This window comes from Megalops cyprinoides, chromosome 2 (genome assembly GCF_013368585.1).
Source record: "Megalops cyprinoides isolate fMegCyp1 chromosome 2, fMegCyp1.pri, whole genome shotgun sequence".
Lineage (NCBI taxonomy): Eukaryota > Metazoa > Chordata > Actinopteri > Elopiformes > Megalopidae > Megalops > Megalops cyprinoides.
The window spans coordinates 30,512,760-30,529,511 of NC_050584.1; the positions used below are offsets into that span (position 1 = coordinate 30,512,760).

General features: G+C 40.9%; 1 protein-coding gene across 1 annotated transcript in view; it reads left to right on the plus strand.

The window, feature by feature from the left end:
• LOC118773142 (heparan sulfate 2-O-sulfotransferase 1-like) overlaps window positions 1-15,057 on the plus strand; it is a 58,980-nt gene extending 43,923 nt beyond the window's left edge. The window contains exons 2-7 of the mRNA XM_036521928.1: window positions 6,829-7,064; window positions 10,975-11,060; window positions 12,718-12,856; window positions 13,005-13,102; window positions 13,538-13,695; window positions 14,393-15,057. Of these exons, the coding sequence (XP_036377821.1) occupies window positions 6,829-7,064; window positions 10,975-11,060; window positions 12,718-12,856; window positions 13,005-13,102; window positions 13,538-13,695; window positions 14,393-14,619 (944 nt within the window). The 3' untranslated portion in view covers window positions 14,620-15,057. The remainder of the gene's footprint in view (window positions 1-6,828; window positions 7,065-10,974; window positions 11,061-12,717; window positions 12,857-13,004; window positions 13,103-13,537; window positions 13,696-14,392) is intronic.
• The last annotated feature ends 1,695 nt before the right edge of the window (window positions 15,058-16,752 follow it).

Sequence of the window (16,752 nt, forward strand, 5' to 3'; positions counted from 1 at the left end):
TCCCTGAGTGATGTTGAGCTTTGTATTTTTAAATTTTATTTAATATAGAGAGATGATTGTCAATGGACAGAGGGGCAGGCAGTGTGGGTTGACTCCCATTATAAGGCTCATCATGGTTTATTTTTATCTGCACAGGTGCTTTGATCATTTAATTAATCTGCTGATGGAATCCAGTTCCATCATCACAGGAAAACATTTGCACTTACTTGCAGCTTACCTGCTTTATGTTACTGTGACATTTGCTTTGATGCTATAAAAGTGAATATCATGCAGAAAGAATTATGTTAGTTACGAAAAATGAGCCAGAATTGCTGCCAAGTGCCTAGGATTTGTAAATCTTTGCCTCTAAAAATGTGTAGCAGAAAAGGTGCGCTTCTCACTTACATGATTTCCCCAACAAACTTTGATTGTCACACTAAATCATGAACTAGTCTGTCTGTAGCAGGCTTCAGACAGAAATACACAAGTCTGAACCTGCAGTAATGTGCATGTTCTCTTTTTACATAATCAGATTGTTACACTTCCAACATTCATCCCAGAGCTCTGATTAATAAGCATGTACACAGCCAGACTGCACTTATTCTCCTGCCTATAGCTGACTCTTGTTTTCAGTCATTTTAATTAAATTGAGACCACTCAAATAAACAGGCCTAATTGGCTGACTTTTCACCGAAGTCTGCTTGAAGGCAGAGGTAGAGGGAATCAAATGTTTAAAAAAGTTGTCATTGGAGTCCACAGTGGAGTATCTTTTCCATTTAATGAGAGAGAAGGTGAGTGGCCCGTCAGTGAAATTGTGTCAGACAGGGTCTCCTCTCAGCCACGGTTTGTGAGATAATGTACTGTACCCTTTCCCATCCCTCGTGCCACCAGTGTGTCAGCTATCACTGATAGGCAATAAATCTGTCTATATTCAGTTAAATCAACATGCCTTATATTACCTCTCTTTGCCCTCTCTTTGCCCCCCACTCTGCCCATTGAACACAGCTTTCATAGCCAAACAACCTTGTTGTTTATACCCCTCTGTCACTGGTAGAGCCAGGACTAATGTATCAAATTTAGGTTGAAATTTAAATGCCCAATTTCATCATAGTTGCGCTGTGGCTACAATACCCACCTCTGGAAGGGAGTGACTAACATGCGCTCTCCTGAAACACGTGTTGTCAACCACCACTGTCCCAGCCCGCCAGAGGGGGTCACTGTTAAGCCATGCAACAGGCTCCTGGTCATGCTTAACTGTTAAGTGTGAGACAGTTGAGGTAGACAAATGTGTTTACCCTGCTCATACTGCATGTCAACATTTTATAATGGTCGTGTAGTAGTATACATGTAGTAGTGAGCAATCCTGTATGACAATGTCCAGCGTGCAGCATTGCAGTAGCAATTAAGTATCCAATAGACTAGCATAACCTGGGATGCTTTAGTCATACCTGATGCGGGAGCACACCTCCAGTTTTCCGAGGCCATGTGGAATGCTTCCAGGGGAAGAAACGCCTCTCGTCATATCTATTCAATGTTGATATCACAGCAATGGCACTATGCTGCTTCCATGTGGTAGATAGAAACACATGGCTACAAAGATAAAGAGTAAAATCATGCTATGTGTTTTTCAAAGCTAATAGGTAAGTTAACCAACATATAGATACAAGTGATATTTTTCTGCCCCAGAAAAAGTTCACCGAACTTTGGAGGTGTGCTCCTACATCAGGTATGACTAAAGGGAAAACAATACGGGAAGAAACCTAACAGCGGATACCGGAGATAGCTATTATTGCGCTAAAAATAGCTATTTGATGTACTGCGACGGCTGTCGGCAGTGTTATAAAAGGTTACTTTATACAAAAGTTTTTATCAGATGGCACAGCATGATTTTATGTTAGACTGTTTTTAAATGAGGAAAAGTAGAGTAGAAGTCCAACTTGAACAGTTATCTATTAAAATATATGAAAAAACCTTTGCTTGAAAAATGGACGTTTCCAAATATCATTTTTAGATAATTTTACATTTTTCAGTCATGATTAGGTTGGTTTAACTTTGAAACCCAACTTGAAAAGCATTTCAGGTGGTATGACCCCTAAAAAACTTTAGTTCAACAGTTTGTACAGATGTCCAATATAATGCCTATTAGATTTCATTTGAGCTTGAAAAATCAGGTGGTGCAATAAACATCAAATGGTGCAACCAGAATGACTTTTATGATTTCGATGACTTTTTGTTCTGCAGTGAAGTGAAGATGGTCATTGATTCAGCAGTTCTGACTGTTGTGGGGAGCTCATTCCACCACTGGAGGACCAAAGTAGAGAATAGACATGACCAAGAAAATGGACTATTTTGGAGAGCAATGAAAAAGCAAAAAGAGGTTGCAGAGCTGAGTGGTCTGGTAGGAGTCATGGTTTGATAATAGACTAAAGATTAGCGAGTGCAGGCCCTCTTGCAGCCCCATAGACCAGGACCAGATATTAGTGAAATCGTTTCATATAGGGTAGCCAAGATGGGACTAGTCATTGTTCTTTACCACAACTACTGTCAGGATTCACATAATTTGGAGGTAATTATTGCTAATTCAGGTTGGGTTTGGCTCACAAAATATGACATGTTTAATGTATTAGATTTTACAGCTGTTGCTTATGTCTGTCTATTATATGAGTTACAAACAAGGTTTAGTGTTTTTCACCAAACTATTGGCACAGACGTATAATACATACTCCTAAAGACTGTTTCAGTCCTCCCCAAATATCAGGGGAATGCCTTATTCTCTGCACTTGATCATAGGAGAGTTGGCATCCAGTAGGTGTTTTTCCCCAGAAGTGAGGAACCTGCTGTTATACACCTGTTTATGTTCTGAGGGCTATCAGAGATAAATGCCAGTGATGGGGACAGAGAGCAACATATCCATCCATCTGTGTCAGAACCACGGTTGAAAAACATCCTTGAGACCCACTGGGAATTCTTGCTGACAAGACACTTCACTGGAGCTTGTCACTCAAGGGTGGCATGATGACGTACAGCCGAGGTGCTGCTGCGCTGTGGAGAGGAGCCCCAGTGGATTCCTGTAGCTTCCATCAGACTGCAGCACAAAAATGCCACTTATAATTACGCCTTTGCAAACTAAATGTCATCATCAAACGTTTAATCACCTGGCAATCTGTTTATGCCTCGTGATTGAGTGAGTTGTGCAGCTAATTGAGGCATGCTAATCTGCATGCTGAAGAGAGCAGAATTATTCTCCCATCTTGGAATGAGGCGGAGAGAGAGTGCAGCCGTGAATATGCAGATTAGTCGGTGCGAAGGATCATCGCCGTCCCCCAATGACACATCCGGTGAAATCTCTGTTCAGGCTGCAGCAACACTGTGCTTCTCCTTGGAGAACAACATGGGGGTAGTCAGGGGCCAGGGAGGGAGGGAGGAAAGCATGTGCCTCAGATAAAACAGCTGCATTCTACTTACTGTGGAGAGAAAAAATCACCTGCGATTTTATATGAACATTTAATCAAGTCATTGAGTAACTCCTCAGGAACATAGGACAGAGCAAAGTGTATTACAAACATGCCGGAGGACCACATATGATTCTGTACTTCTCTACAACCTGTAGGTATGAAGTCCCACACAAAGTTCTGCACACGTTGAGTAGCTATAGCTGTGATGGAGTCTGAGTTAGAGACTAATGACCTCATCAGCTCTACATAGACTAAAATAGTGAGTAAGTGATATGCAAATGTTGTTTAAGCCCTCAGATGGGATGTAATATGGATGCTTATTAAGCTATAATCAATACTTTAAGATGGTAATTTTATGCACTGGTGGACTTCCACTACAGAAGATGAATGGGCCTATTAACAAGCTGATTATTTGTGTAATTACAGTATTAGACTGTGCAGAAGTCAACAACATCCTCACAGTCTAACACACAAACACATGCTGCCCTCATGTTTCTCCCACCATCTCCATCTCTCACCTTTTTCAATGGACATCCCATCATCTATTAGTTTGGGGTTTGAGGGTCTCCTTGACTTTTCCTCACATTTTCATTGTGATGCTATTTGAGTTTTGCCTTGTCTGTATTTTTCAGTTTATAGATTGGATGTACATTATTGAACAACCTAAATGTCACATCAGTTTCAGCCAAGTGAACAATGAGTGCATTCTTAATAACAGATTACAACCGGGGAAAAAAGAGTACAAAAATACACTAAAATCCATAGGGGGTATTATATACTGACGACAGGTTTGTCCTCCCCTAATAAAGTGTATGTAACTTTTTTTTTACTAGATCAGTATCATTTCTGCTGTTACAGAGATTAACAAACTCAGTATGTGTAAATAAAAGTAAAAGTTGCTCAGATTTGTTAGTTGAACAAGTAGAATGACAAATTGCAAAGTGGAAGTATTGAACAGGCCACTGTGAGTAACAGTCCAACTGGATGTCTATGGATTTGGAGCAGTTGATTATTTATTTATTTTTTCAACTGATGTATGACCCTCTGCTCTGGGGTGTTCACTGATATGACCCACCGGTTTTCATAATATGATTTCGAACAAGATGTGATATGACCATTTCTGAGATTACAGTGATGGAAATGTAATATTGCACCTGTGTTCACATCCAATTATTGGTAATAATGGTAATAACTGAGTAAATAGTAAGTCAGTGATAATGAAGGTGTTGTGGTGCTTGCACTGAAAACAGATGTCAAACAGGTGCCGCTATGTTGTCTTTTGGTGGCAAGTGCTTGGCAGTGAATTCCTTTTCATGGGTGTGAAGGACACATTCCTACATCCTGTTCGCTGATGGGCAAAGTGTCATGCCTGATCGACAAATACATTGAGCCGACTCACTTGCGAGGGGAGACAGGGATCTGGATCAGCTCAACTGAGTCTGGGGTGCAATCTGCATTGATCCAACTTCTGCTTCTTACTTTACATGCTCGGGCCACAGAGGGCATGACAGGACTTATTTGTTCTTAGAAACATTTTCATTAAATCAGCACTCCAAGGAAAGGGCCTAGGTGAAGCCTTTAGAAGACTTTCTGATTCAAGGTGTGGCCCAGGGTGCCTTTACAGTGCAGTTTGATAGTGGCACACTCAGGTTCAGTATATTTGCATGCGTTGTACTGTGTGTCATTTTGTGAATGATAGCATGGCACCAGTGTGGTGCCTTATCACTAGAGTTGGAGGTGAGAAGAGACAAGGCCAGACAAATCAATGGGAAGAGAGACACTGACTGAAATAGCTGCTATATGAAGCCATTATCAAAGTATCGTAGTCAATGAAGGGACTTTTGGACTGCACAATGTAGCTTTCTTGCATAAATGGTCTGGAAATCACTATGTCTTATTTCTGAACTAAAGTCATCTGTTGTTCAGGACAGGATTGTACCAGCTGTGACACAATCCTCTTCTTCTCTTACTCTGCCTAACTTATTATGATCTTGTGATGAGCTGCTTAAGAGACCTCAGAATCTTTTGAGAGGAAGAAACACTGCATTATGCTCATGTTCCGGTAAATGGACATTTAGCCTTACACTGACCTGTGTTACAGGTATTTGCTGTCACAGCTCAATGACTCAAGGGTACAGTAGCAGTGCCAACAGTAACCTCACCACAAACAGACCACATGTTTGTTTTTTTTTTAATATGAATATAATTCCTTTCAGTAGTTTTACATTATCTTCAAGAGAAATTTCATTTATGTGAGATGTTTTACTATGGCCTGAGACTGTGTCACTGGTTCCCAGGTGTTAAAAAGAAAAAAAAATATGCAAAAGAGACCTTGAAGTCCAGTTGAGAGGAGCCCTCAATTAGACAAGAAAATGAGTTTAAATGCCACACAGATGATTAAAAGTGTCCTCCCTCTCCCATATGGCTCTCCCCCGGGCTTTTTTTATGATGGAGAAAAAGTGATCCACCTCTCATTTGATTCCTATCAATCATCAGATGCCTCTGGGGTTGACTGAAACAAAAACTCAGAGTCTTGTGGCTCTGTGGCAGTGAGCACAGCCATGACGTCCCCACAGGAGAGGATGGAAGTGTTTTATAATGTGTTGGTGAGAGACTGTGTGTCCTCTTTCTCCAGTCCTTCCTATTTCTAATATGATGCACGTATCCTTCAGATTTGTAAAACTTTGCATTTGCCTGTTGTTTTTTTCTCTTTCTTAAAGAGTACCAGAATTCTCCATTGGACTTTCCCACATGAATTCATGGTGGTGGTTAGTACCAGAGAAAGGTTATATTTTCAGCGTGAGTACACTACTTTGTGAAATCAGAGTGAAGGTAGAATAATTTCTGTAGTGCTGCTCAGTCCCAGTTGCCTGGTCATTTTCCCACACATTAATTTCCAGAATCTGCCTGCGTTGTTAGGGGAAGAAAAGGGTGGGGGAGTGGATGGTAGTTTACTCTCTGTGAAGTTTGGTTTGCATTCTAATTAGTGTCATTTATCATGCCATTTTTTATTTATACTTACTGTATCAGTGGAGGGAAGGTACCCAGATGAAATATTGTTGTCTCTCACAGTGTTGACACCAGCGTGGTGAAGCCACCAGGTGTAGTCTGAAAGGTTTAGATTAAGCTCCACAGAGGGCATCCCTGTGGCTGAGCTCTCCAGGGACGGAGCTGTTCTGGTAATATTATATAGCTAACTTTGTGCACCGACACTGATCCTGGATCAGTTGTTGGCAGCACCAGCAGCTCTACATGTGCATGGTATTGTATGTATGTTTTGGGTTATACAATGAGAGAGGAACATATTGTTTTATTGTCTCCAAAGGTGGTCCCTGTCCCAAACAATTCTTGAAATTCGATAACCACATATTTTCCCTTGTCTTCCCCCATGCAGAACGTGCCATTGTCAGACACGAGGTGCGGGAAATTGAACAGCACCACACCTTGGACGGCAGCAGGGATATTCTGCTGGAAGAGAGCGATGATATGGTCATCATCTACAACCGTGTGCCCAAAACAGCCAGCACCTCCTTCACAAACATCGCCTACGATCTGTGTGGCAAGAACAAGTACCATGTTCTCCACATCAACACCACCAAGAACAATCCCATCATGTCTCTGCAGGACCAAGTGAGTGTCTGACCATGTCAGTTTAGGTTAGAGGCACCCGCTGTTTCACCCCCACAAACTGTATTGCTGCTCTTCACATTTAGAGACCACCTGCTTAAGAAGCTTATCACTCCTAAGGTGTCATTCGTGTCCCACACAGTGTAGCCCCCTCGCTACCTTAGTCTTCAGGTTCCTTTCAGTATCAGTCAGATCTATGGTTGAGAAAACCTGCTTGTAAATAGAGGGGAAAGTCCTAAACAACAGATGGGAGGTTCACACTCAGGATTTCAGTTGGTATTTCGAAGCAGGAGTGTTAAAAAGCAAAGATCCTTAAAGGAAGCACATTCTTTGTGTCACGTAATGTAGTTCTGCAAATGTTGCAACTGAGACCAGTAGTAACCACAGTTGCTTGTGATGGTGTTTTCCTGCTATTGATGTCAGTGGTTACCAGATAAAATGTTAGTTTAAAGAGAAAACTAGAGTTGCTGGATGGCCTGTGCTACCACACATAAAATAATAAAAGAAAAAGGACCAACTGTATTCTAACTTATCAAATATTATATATTTTGCTTTTATTTTATAGGCCATCACATCACATTCACATACAAAAGCAAGAAGAGATGAACAACGTGTTAGTTTCTCTTTTCTTTTTTGTAATTTTTTTTCCTTCCTCTTGATCCTATAGGTGAATACACAAAGGATACTTTCACCTGTAACAATTAAAACAATTGATAGTAGGGTACATTGCAGTAATAGTGGTAAGGAGCAGGGTTCATAACTGGAAGGTTGCTGGTTCGATTCCCTGCTGGGGCACTGCCATTGTAAGGTGTTTAACCCACAGTTGCATCTGTAAATATCCAGCTCTGTAAATGGATAATCATGTGAAAACTATAATCTATGTAAGTCACTCTGGATAAGCATGTCTGCTAAATGGCAATAATGTAATGTAATGAGTTCTCATCGCCACAGATTATGGAGGAATATGAAATCAAATTCATGAAAGAAATTAAAAGAATTCAAAACATTCTGCACTTCCCGAACCAGAGGGTTGGTTGTTCTGTACTCACCCCCCAGCAGATGTCGTTCGGACAAGAAAGAGAGGGGTGGCAGTGTAGCATAGTGGAGCAGTATTTGTAACCGAAAGGTTGTAGGTTTGATTCCCCATGGGGGCACTGCTGCTGTACCCTTGGGAAAGGTACTTAACCCACAGTTGCCTCAGTAAATATCCAGCTGTATAAATGGATAACATTGTAAAAACCTGTAATTGATGTAAGTCGCTCTCGATAAGAGCATCTACTAAATGCCAATAATGTAATGTAATGTAATGAAAGATATCAGCACTTTGAAACTATGACAAGCAAATTTCGAATGGTTAATTGCTTCAAAATGGATTTTTCCTCCAAAAGTCACAAATTCCTTTTTGATGGAGCCTAATATCTGCATGCTTCATTTTTCAGGAAGAAAAACGTGTTTTGAGAGCTTTGTTTTCTTGGTAGCATCTTTGACACTCTCCATGGCTATCAGTGTGACTCCATGTGTCAGCAGTGCTTTTCACCTTGGCCCATGTCACTTCTCAGGCTGTAGCAGATGTCATGGGTAGACACTGCTGTGCTTCTCTATCAAGCTGTCTCTCTGGATCACAGTGAGATTTGCTTGGCAGTTGTCTCTGACATGTCATACATAATTTATGTATTGTAATCACCATGAAAATGACAATATCTCTAGCTCACAGAAGACAGCAACAAAAAATGAATGTTTAACTAAGCATGTGATCATACCAGAATCCTGTGGCCCCTCCTCGTCTATGCAGTTCCAATCTCGACAGTCGAGACCTTAGAGAGGGGGGTCAGCAGCCACCTCAGGAGATGGTTGGGGCTGCCAAAGAGCCTGAGCAGCATTGCACTCTACGGCCACAACAAACTGCAAATGCCCTTAAAATCCTTGGAGGAGGAATTCAAGGTAGCAAGAACCAGAGAAGTGATGCAGTACAGGGACTCAAGCGATCCAAAGGTGGCCAAAGCAGGGATCCAAGTGAGGACTGGCAGGAAGTGGAGGGCAGAGGAAGCGGTTCAGGAAGCAGAGGCAAGGCTGCATCACAAGAGGCTGGTGGGAGCGGTCACACGAGGCCGAGCTGGGCTAGGATCCTTTTCAACTCCCCAAATGAACACCATCAGAGGGAAGGAAAGGCGCTGCCTAGTTCAGGAGGAGGTGCGAGCAGCAGTGGAAGAGACGAGAACCTGCAAGGCGGTGGGAATGAAGCAGCAGGGAGCTTGGACAAGATGGGAGAATGCGACTGAGAGGAAAGTGACCTGGGCTGAGCTTTGGAAAGCCGAGCCACACCGCATTCAATTTCTCATCCAGGCAGTGTATGATGTGCTTCCAAGCCCATCAAATCTGCACACATGGGGCAAAGCAGAGTCACCAGCATGCCCTCTGTGTTCCAAGCGAGGAACCCTGGAACACATCCTCAGCTGCTGCGCAAAGGCTCTTGGAGAGGGACGATACCGATGGAGGCATGATCAAGTCCTGATGACCATCGCTGAAGCTATCAGCGCAGGAATTGAGTGGGCAAAGCGGTCTCAACCCTCCAAGCAGGCCATCGCCTTTGTCAGAGCTGGGGAGCAGCCAAAACCTGCCAAAAGAATATCTGCAGGCATCCTGACCTCTGCAAGGGACTGGCAGCTGTTGGTGGACCTCAAACGGCAGCTGAAGTTCCCCAACCACATTGCAGCCACCACCCTGCGACCAGACATTGTGCTTGTGTCTGAGTCCACCAAGCAAGCTGTGCTGCTGGAGCTGACAGTCCCATGGGAAGATCGCTTGGAAGAGGCCTTTGAAAGAAAGCTCTCCAAGTACGCAGGACTGGTTAGCGACTGTCAGCAGGCTGGATGGAGAGCGAGGTGTCTCCTGGTAGAGGTTGGATGCAGGGGATTCGCAGCCTGTTCCTTAGCCAGAGCATTCAGCCATTTGGGCATTGAGGGAGAGAGGAAGAGGAGAGCCATCCGCAGCACCACCGATGCGGCAGAGAGGGCTTCTAGATGGCTGTGGCTAAAAAGAAGAGAGCCATGGAGTCAGAAGTAGCTAGCCATCTGGACACAAGCTGGGGTCTGATCAGCCCCGGCGGGGTCACCTGGAGGAGGGTGTATGATGTTGAAAGACCCGAAACACCCGATGATTCCAGAAACATCACTGAAGATGTGTCCAGAGGCATCAGCAGATGTATGTACACAGGGAGAAGTGGAGTGGAGCCCTGACGAGCCCAAAAAGCAGCCAGTGACTCCAGATCATGTAGGTCTCTTAAGAAGAATACTGTTCCTGAAAAACCCTTAAAACACTGCACTGTATAGTAGATTTTTTCCTAGATGAAGAATTTCATAAGAGGCTTCACTGAATGAACAAATACATGCAGGAACAAGGATTATTCTGCTCACATGATTGGTGGTTGAGTTTAATTTAGAAACACCTTTTTTCCTCCACAAAAATACAACAGACATCATAAGCTGATCACTCAAGTGCATTGGCAGATCCGGGACCTGACCTCTTAGGCTCAGCTGGTCCTCTCACAGAGGAATACATTTTGACACAGTCCACTGACAAAGTTCTGTTCTTAGTGTTGTGTTACTGAAGCACTGGCCCCAGTGTGTTGTATTGATATTCATGTCACTACAGCTCAGAACACAAAATGTACACCCTCAAGGTGTGAAGATATTGTTCTTGGTGTCTGTGCCAAGGTAATATCCTGTCTGTAATTTCACAGCAGATAGTCCTGTGTATGGACAATATATCCCCATTTCTGGCATTGGAGGTGCTGCCTCTGAATGAAGTGTATGTGTTTCCACTGAACGTTTTATAGGAATCACAAGTAGAACAAAATGGAGGTGATGCGTAGGTTCAGGGTCTGCAGTGCACTGATGAGCAGTTATCCTTTCAGGTGCGGTTTGTGAGGAACGTCACATCCTGGAGGGAGATGAAGCCAGGATTCTATCATGGACACGTGGCCTTCCTAGATTTTACAAAGTGAGTGCCCAGCACACAAGCATATTGAGCTGTAGCACAGAGGAATGGCTAGCTTGGTAGTTGTTGAGCCTGACAGGAGAGCAGTCTAGGTAGTTTTATTTTTTCCCTCTATTTGACAGCAGTGCACCTTGCTGTGAGAGTTAAGGGAAGCTGTAAATGACATTCCCGCACTCTGGAAAAATAGTGTGTATTTTCAGTATTACAAACCTTTCCGCAGCAGCATTTTTCAGTTAGAAATGATTTTTGTTTTGTTTTCAGAGAAATGTGTAGTATGGTTTTGTTTTTACACTATGATGAAAGATAACGTATCAAACAATTATGGATAATGACTGCCAGTTAACATACCCTCTGAGAACCAAGCTGTTTTACAATATGTATTTAAGTTAACATGTATTCATGATGTATATGTGTGTGGGTGTAAAAATACCAAATGCACATGCTTTTGAAGGTAAATTAATGTTGCTTTCATTATAAAAAGTCAACCAGTGTAGAGATTTGTGAGTCTCCAAACACCCATTTATTGCAACTGTAACTAGTCTTTCTGGTCAAGAGAAACTGATCAATTTCTGTGGACACTAAAATGCAGATTTTCAGGAGGATGGTATTACATTTAAAAGCATTTTAAATTATGCAAAAAAGAGTACAATTTTACAGTGAATTCATCCTTTTAATGTATGTCAAATATACACTTATTATTTCATGCGCACTTTATGTTACTACTTCATTAATGATATTTTGTTAGCCTCTGTTTTACAAAACCCTTTAGCACATCTGTGTGTTATGTATGTCCCTGGTAATGAAATTTATAACAGTGGATTGACTGAACACATTTAATTGATCCAGTATACCTGTGCAAAATACATTTTGCTATGATGTTAACAATTTGATTTAGTTAATTTACTACAACATTCTGGACATGGAGAATAGAAGAAATTTAGTCGTATGTTGTTGACTGAATAGCCTTTAAATACTTCATGTTGCTACTACCCTCTTGTGGTGAAGTGGAAATTGCACTGCTGAGATGACTTGCTTATTTGTTGAACACATCTCTTTGATGTAATGCGTTCACCCTCATTTTATCCTCTCAATAATGATGGCCTCATTATTTCTGTAATGATGTTATGATGCTTCTTTTTGCATAACAAAGATTATGCAGCGCACTCCACTTATAAGATTCCCTGATAAGAGAACCACATGTTTATAATGATCAAATCCTTTGGGAGAAAGCAGTACAACCCTTTATAAACTTATCCACTTTACAAGAACTAAATAAGAATCACATCGTATGTGAAAGCATGGTTCCCATAAGAGGATAATTTACATTAATTAAAATAGATTAGAACAAGAATACTGGAAGTGCTTTTTCCATAATTTATTGTATTTTGAATGCAATAAATGTATGCATTTTTAAAAGCAATCATATTATTTTCAAAATTTATTATAATGAATTTATCAAACAGATTACTCAAATCAAAACTGACAAATTAACATTGCACAAATTACAAATATGTCAGTTGTTCTCTCTTTTGGTGACCTGATTGCTTAAATATTCTGTGCTATCATTAATACAGATATTATATTATGTAGTCTGACCATAATACTTAATAAGGTGTTTCAGTGCTGTTTCAGTCTGAGTGATGGACTGGCCTCAATACAGGTTTGGAGTGAAGAGAAAGCCTATCTATATCAATGTCATCCGGGACCCCATAGAGCGTCTGGTGTCTTACTACTACTTCCTGCGCTTTGGAGATGACTACAGGCCAGGCCTGAGACGGAGGAAGCAGGGTGATAAGAAAGTAATTCGTATTTTATTGTTCTTCTTATTACTTCCTTATTCAGGATGTTATATACTGTAGCTTACATGGTGCTTTTTAAGTTTATTTATAATGTTTTTTTTTCAATTGTTATTATTTATCTTTTTATACTTAATGTGTCATGTTTCAGACCTTCGATGAATGTGTGTCTGCGGGTGGATCTGACTGTGCTGCTGAGAAGCTTTGGCTCCAGATTCCCTTCTTCTGTGGTCACTACTCCGAATGCTGGTGGGCACCAGACTGCTGTGCGAATCAGACACACCCACAAATACCAAAACAGGCTCCTATAGTCTTGTATTAACATGGATGTTTAGGGGTCTACAGTTGTAAAAAGGAATGATTCTCACATCTCCATCTCGAGCAACAAAGAGGATGCTTGAAGCCACAACTGTGCGTGTGTATAACACAACACAATCAGATTAAAGGCCTCTTTCCATTTAAGTGTACTGTACACAATAGCTTGTAATTAGTATTTTCCAATCTTTATGACTGAAATGATAATTAACAAAGAACATTTGTGGAATGTGTCTTTCCACTATGTCTATGTTGTATAGTATTGTACAGGACCTGGTTCAGCACAACCTAGAATATGTGATGCTCGATGGCTAGATGCTAATGCAAGCTGATGCAATTGGACCTGACCATACTGTGATGTGGTTCCAGGAACGTGGGAAGTAGATGGGCTCTGGAGCAGGCCAAGTACAACCTGGTGAACAAGTACCTGTTGGTGGGTGTGACAGAGGAGCTAGAGGACTTTATCATGATGCTGGAGGCAGCACTGCCACGCTATTTCAGGGGCGCGACAGAGCTCTACCGCACAGGTACTCCATAGACCATGCCCCTAGCCACGCCCATCCTGCCACATTTCTGTGGCATGTGACTTTGACCATGCTTTGGAGTTTGATTTTTACTGCTGACCACAGCACCCGGTATGAGCAAATTCATTTTATTTGGTACACTTAAAGATGTTTGGTGAGGGCAGGGTATTTTGTTTAAATAAAGTCTTTAGCCTTTTGTGTCACATTTCTAGAATTAATCTCTAAAGATTCACATGGTTATATTTATCTGTAGTTATCACAGTTGTGGAATTTTTTTTACTGACTTCACTTCAACATGCTTATTCATAAGAACGCAGAAAAATATTGGATTGTCAAAAGATATTAACCTAAACATTCACATTCTTGAGGCCATATTAGTATTGCCCTTTACAACATGCCCTTCAAAATGAAACCATATACATATACATTATACAATTGTACAACCACACAATTTCAATGTGCGGTTATCACGCAGGAGAATTGAAAGACATGCTAATTCTTCAGATCTTTTTATTTGCATATAAGATTTGCAGTATGCTCATTTTGATAATCAGAGTCAGTATCACATTGATAATCAGTGTCCTGATAAATAGTACTTGAACCATTTTTGGTTGATTTAAACATGGGGAGAGTGTTTGAAAGAGTTTGCCGGTTGTGCAGGATGAACTCTGACCTTGCATCTCACAATGTCTGGTCCCAGGGAAGAAATCCCACCTAAGGAAGACGAGTGAGAAGAAGCCCCCCACCAAGGAGTCTATTGCAAAGCTGCAGCAGTCTGACATTTGGAAGATGGAGAACGAGTTCTATGAGTTCGTGCTGGAGCAGTTTCAATTTGTCCGAGCACATGCTGTGCGGGAAAAAGATGGGGAGCTGTACCTTCTTGCTCAGAACTACTTCTATGAGAAGATCTATCCCAAAATGAGCTAAAATTGTTGGATTACCAGAACAACATTTACAAAAGACTGTGAGCTTCAGCCTCAAACTGTTGTCACATACACTGCTGCGAAAAAGAAAGAAGGAAACCATTACACCACATTGCATTTAAACCACATGGCTGACTGTAGAGGGTGCTACTCATGGGAGTTTTAACCAGCCCGCAAGCCCTTGCCAACATACCACCAATTAAATTGACTCTTCCATTTGTGTCGCAGCCCACTGCGCCAGGTTGCAGTGGCCTGCTCTTGAGTATGAGTGCCGGCTAAGTCTTTGTAGAGGTCCAGTTCATCGCCTTCCATCATCCTGGACATACACTGTGACTGTCTGTTTTTCATTTCCTGGCCTGTCCCAACCAGGTAAGCCATGGGTGGTGTGCGCCAATGACATGCAATAGGCACAACCAAATGGCAGCATTGCACGTCTAGATGCATTTTAAAAGTCCAGTCACTTAATTTGCTTTGTCATTTTCCTTTGTCATTTTCTTTCTTTTATCAAGGAAGTTGTTTGTTTTTGTCAGTGAGGGATGTTATCAACAAGAATTCCAAGGTAGCAAGTGATCTGATCACCTAAAACATGAAAAGAAAATATTTGTGACTGAGATCCTTATCATGTTGAACAAGACTGTTTTCCCATGCGGCAGGATCAGTATTAAAATCCAGTCAGGAGCCCATCAGTGGCAGTGACCTCATGCTCATTTGGTTGACACATTTTTGAAGTCATCACCAGGATGATGAGGAAAAGCTATTCACACATTGATTGTGTGGACATCATTTCCTCCTTTTGCTAACAATTGTGGTATTGTACATTAATGGGACTTGCTTTTCTGCATCTTGTATACTTTTACCTGTAGAAATATTTTTTACTAGAGTGCTTTGTAAAGTGTTTACAAGTGTAATAATAGAAGAAAGAGTTAGAGGGAAAACAAATTAGCAGCTGTAAATACTGCATATTTTATGTATCTGGACCAAATGGATACAAAAAGGTAACGGACTGTACAACTACATTTCACAAGACAATGCTTGATCCATTATTTCTGGTCTTTGTACCATACTAGCAAACTCAAATACAAAATATAAGGATCCAATTACCTTTTGAATACAATTTTAAAAATATATCTTCTGTTTCATACTGTCAGTTCAATTCTCATCAAATATTCATTGTAATCACCACACAGAAATATTCATCTCTTAGATTTTTCATTGCATCTGTAAACTTTCACATTTTAAATTTTGTTTATTAAATTGGCTTGTATACACTTTGATTTTAAATAGGGTTTTCCCTCAGGTGCTACAGACTGTACTATAAGCATGTGGGCTTACTGTTGACTCCAATAGAGTAGACTCACAAATTAACCAGCAAGTAGACACTTAATGCCACTGCATGAACTGTGTCATGGAGTGTGTTTATTGTTGTGGGTATATTAAAATATTATCTGTTTGGTACAGTAAAGTTCACATCACATTTCCCAAATACTAAATTGGAGTTTTCAACAATATGGCAATATTCAAACCGCCAATAAGCAAAAGATGTGGTTCTCACAAACACACATACACACACACAATTATTTATGCTCATTGCACCTCGTGAACCTTCAAACTGTGGAGGCTCATCTGCTATGGAGGAGGATCGCTGACTGTATAAATAAATGAGTAAATAAGTTAATGTTCATTTATTTCTACATTTACTCATATATTTCTACATTTATTATGTAAGTCTATATTTCTGCATTTATTTATTTATGTTTTTCCATATTTCTACATTTATTTATTACTATACTTCTGTGTTCAATATGTTAATGTGGTGGGCAATCCTAACCTCTTAACATGATTCTTGCGCACCACCAGTGTGCACGGATAGGCGTAGCAGACCGAAGCCACCAACAATCAATTCTACTCCTTAATCACTCTGTGAATGCTATGAAATGTGGCAGACCAAGTTGATAATTATAAGTTAATTTTGTCCATGTCTCCCAGTTCGGTAAAGTCACTAGCAGTACTGATAACATTAAACAACAGCTCTTCAGCTAGCTTCTTTAGCAACAACAGACAGCTTTGATGCAAAAACTAAGGCTTTGTGATAGTTTATTTAGAACAGATAAAAAAAATTTCTGACAGAAAACATTTC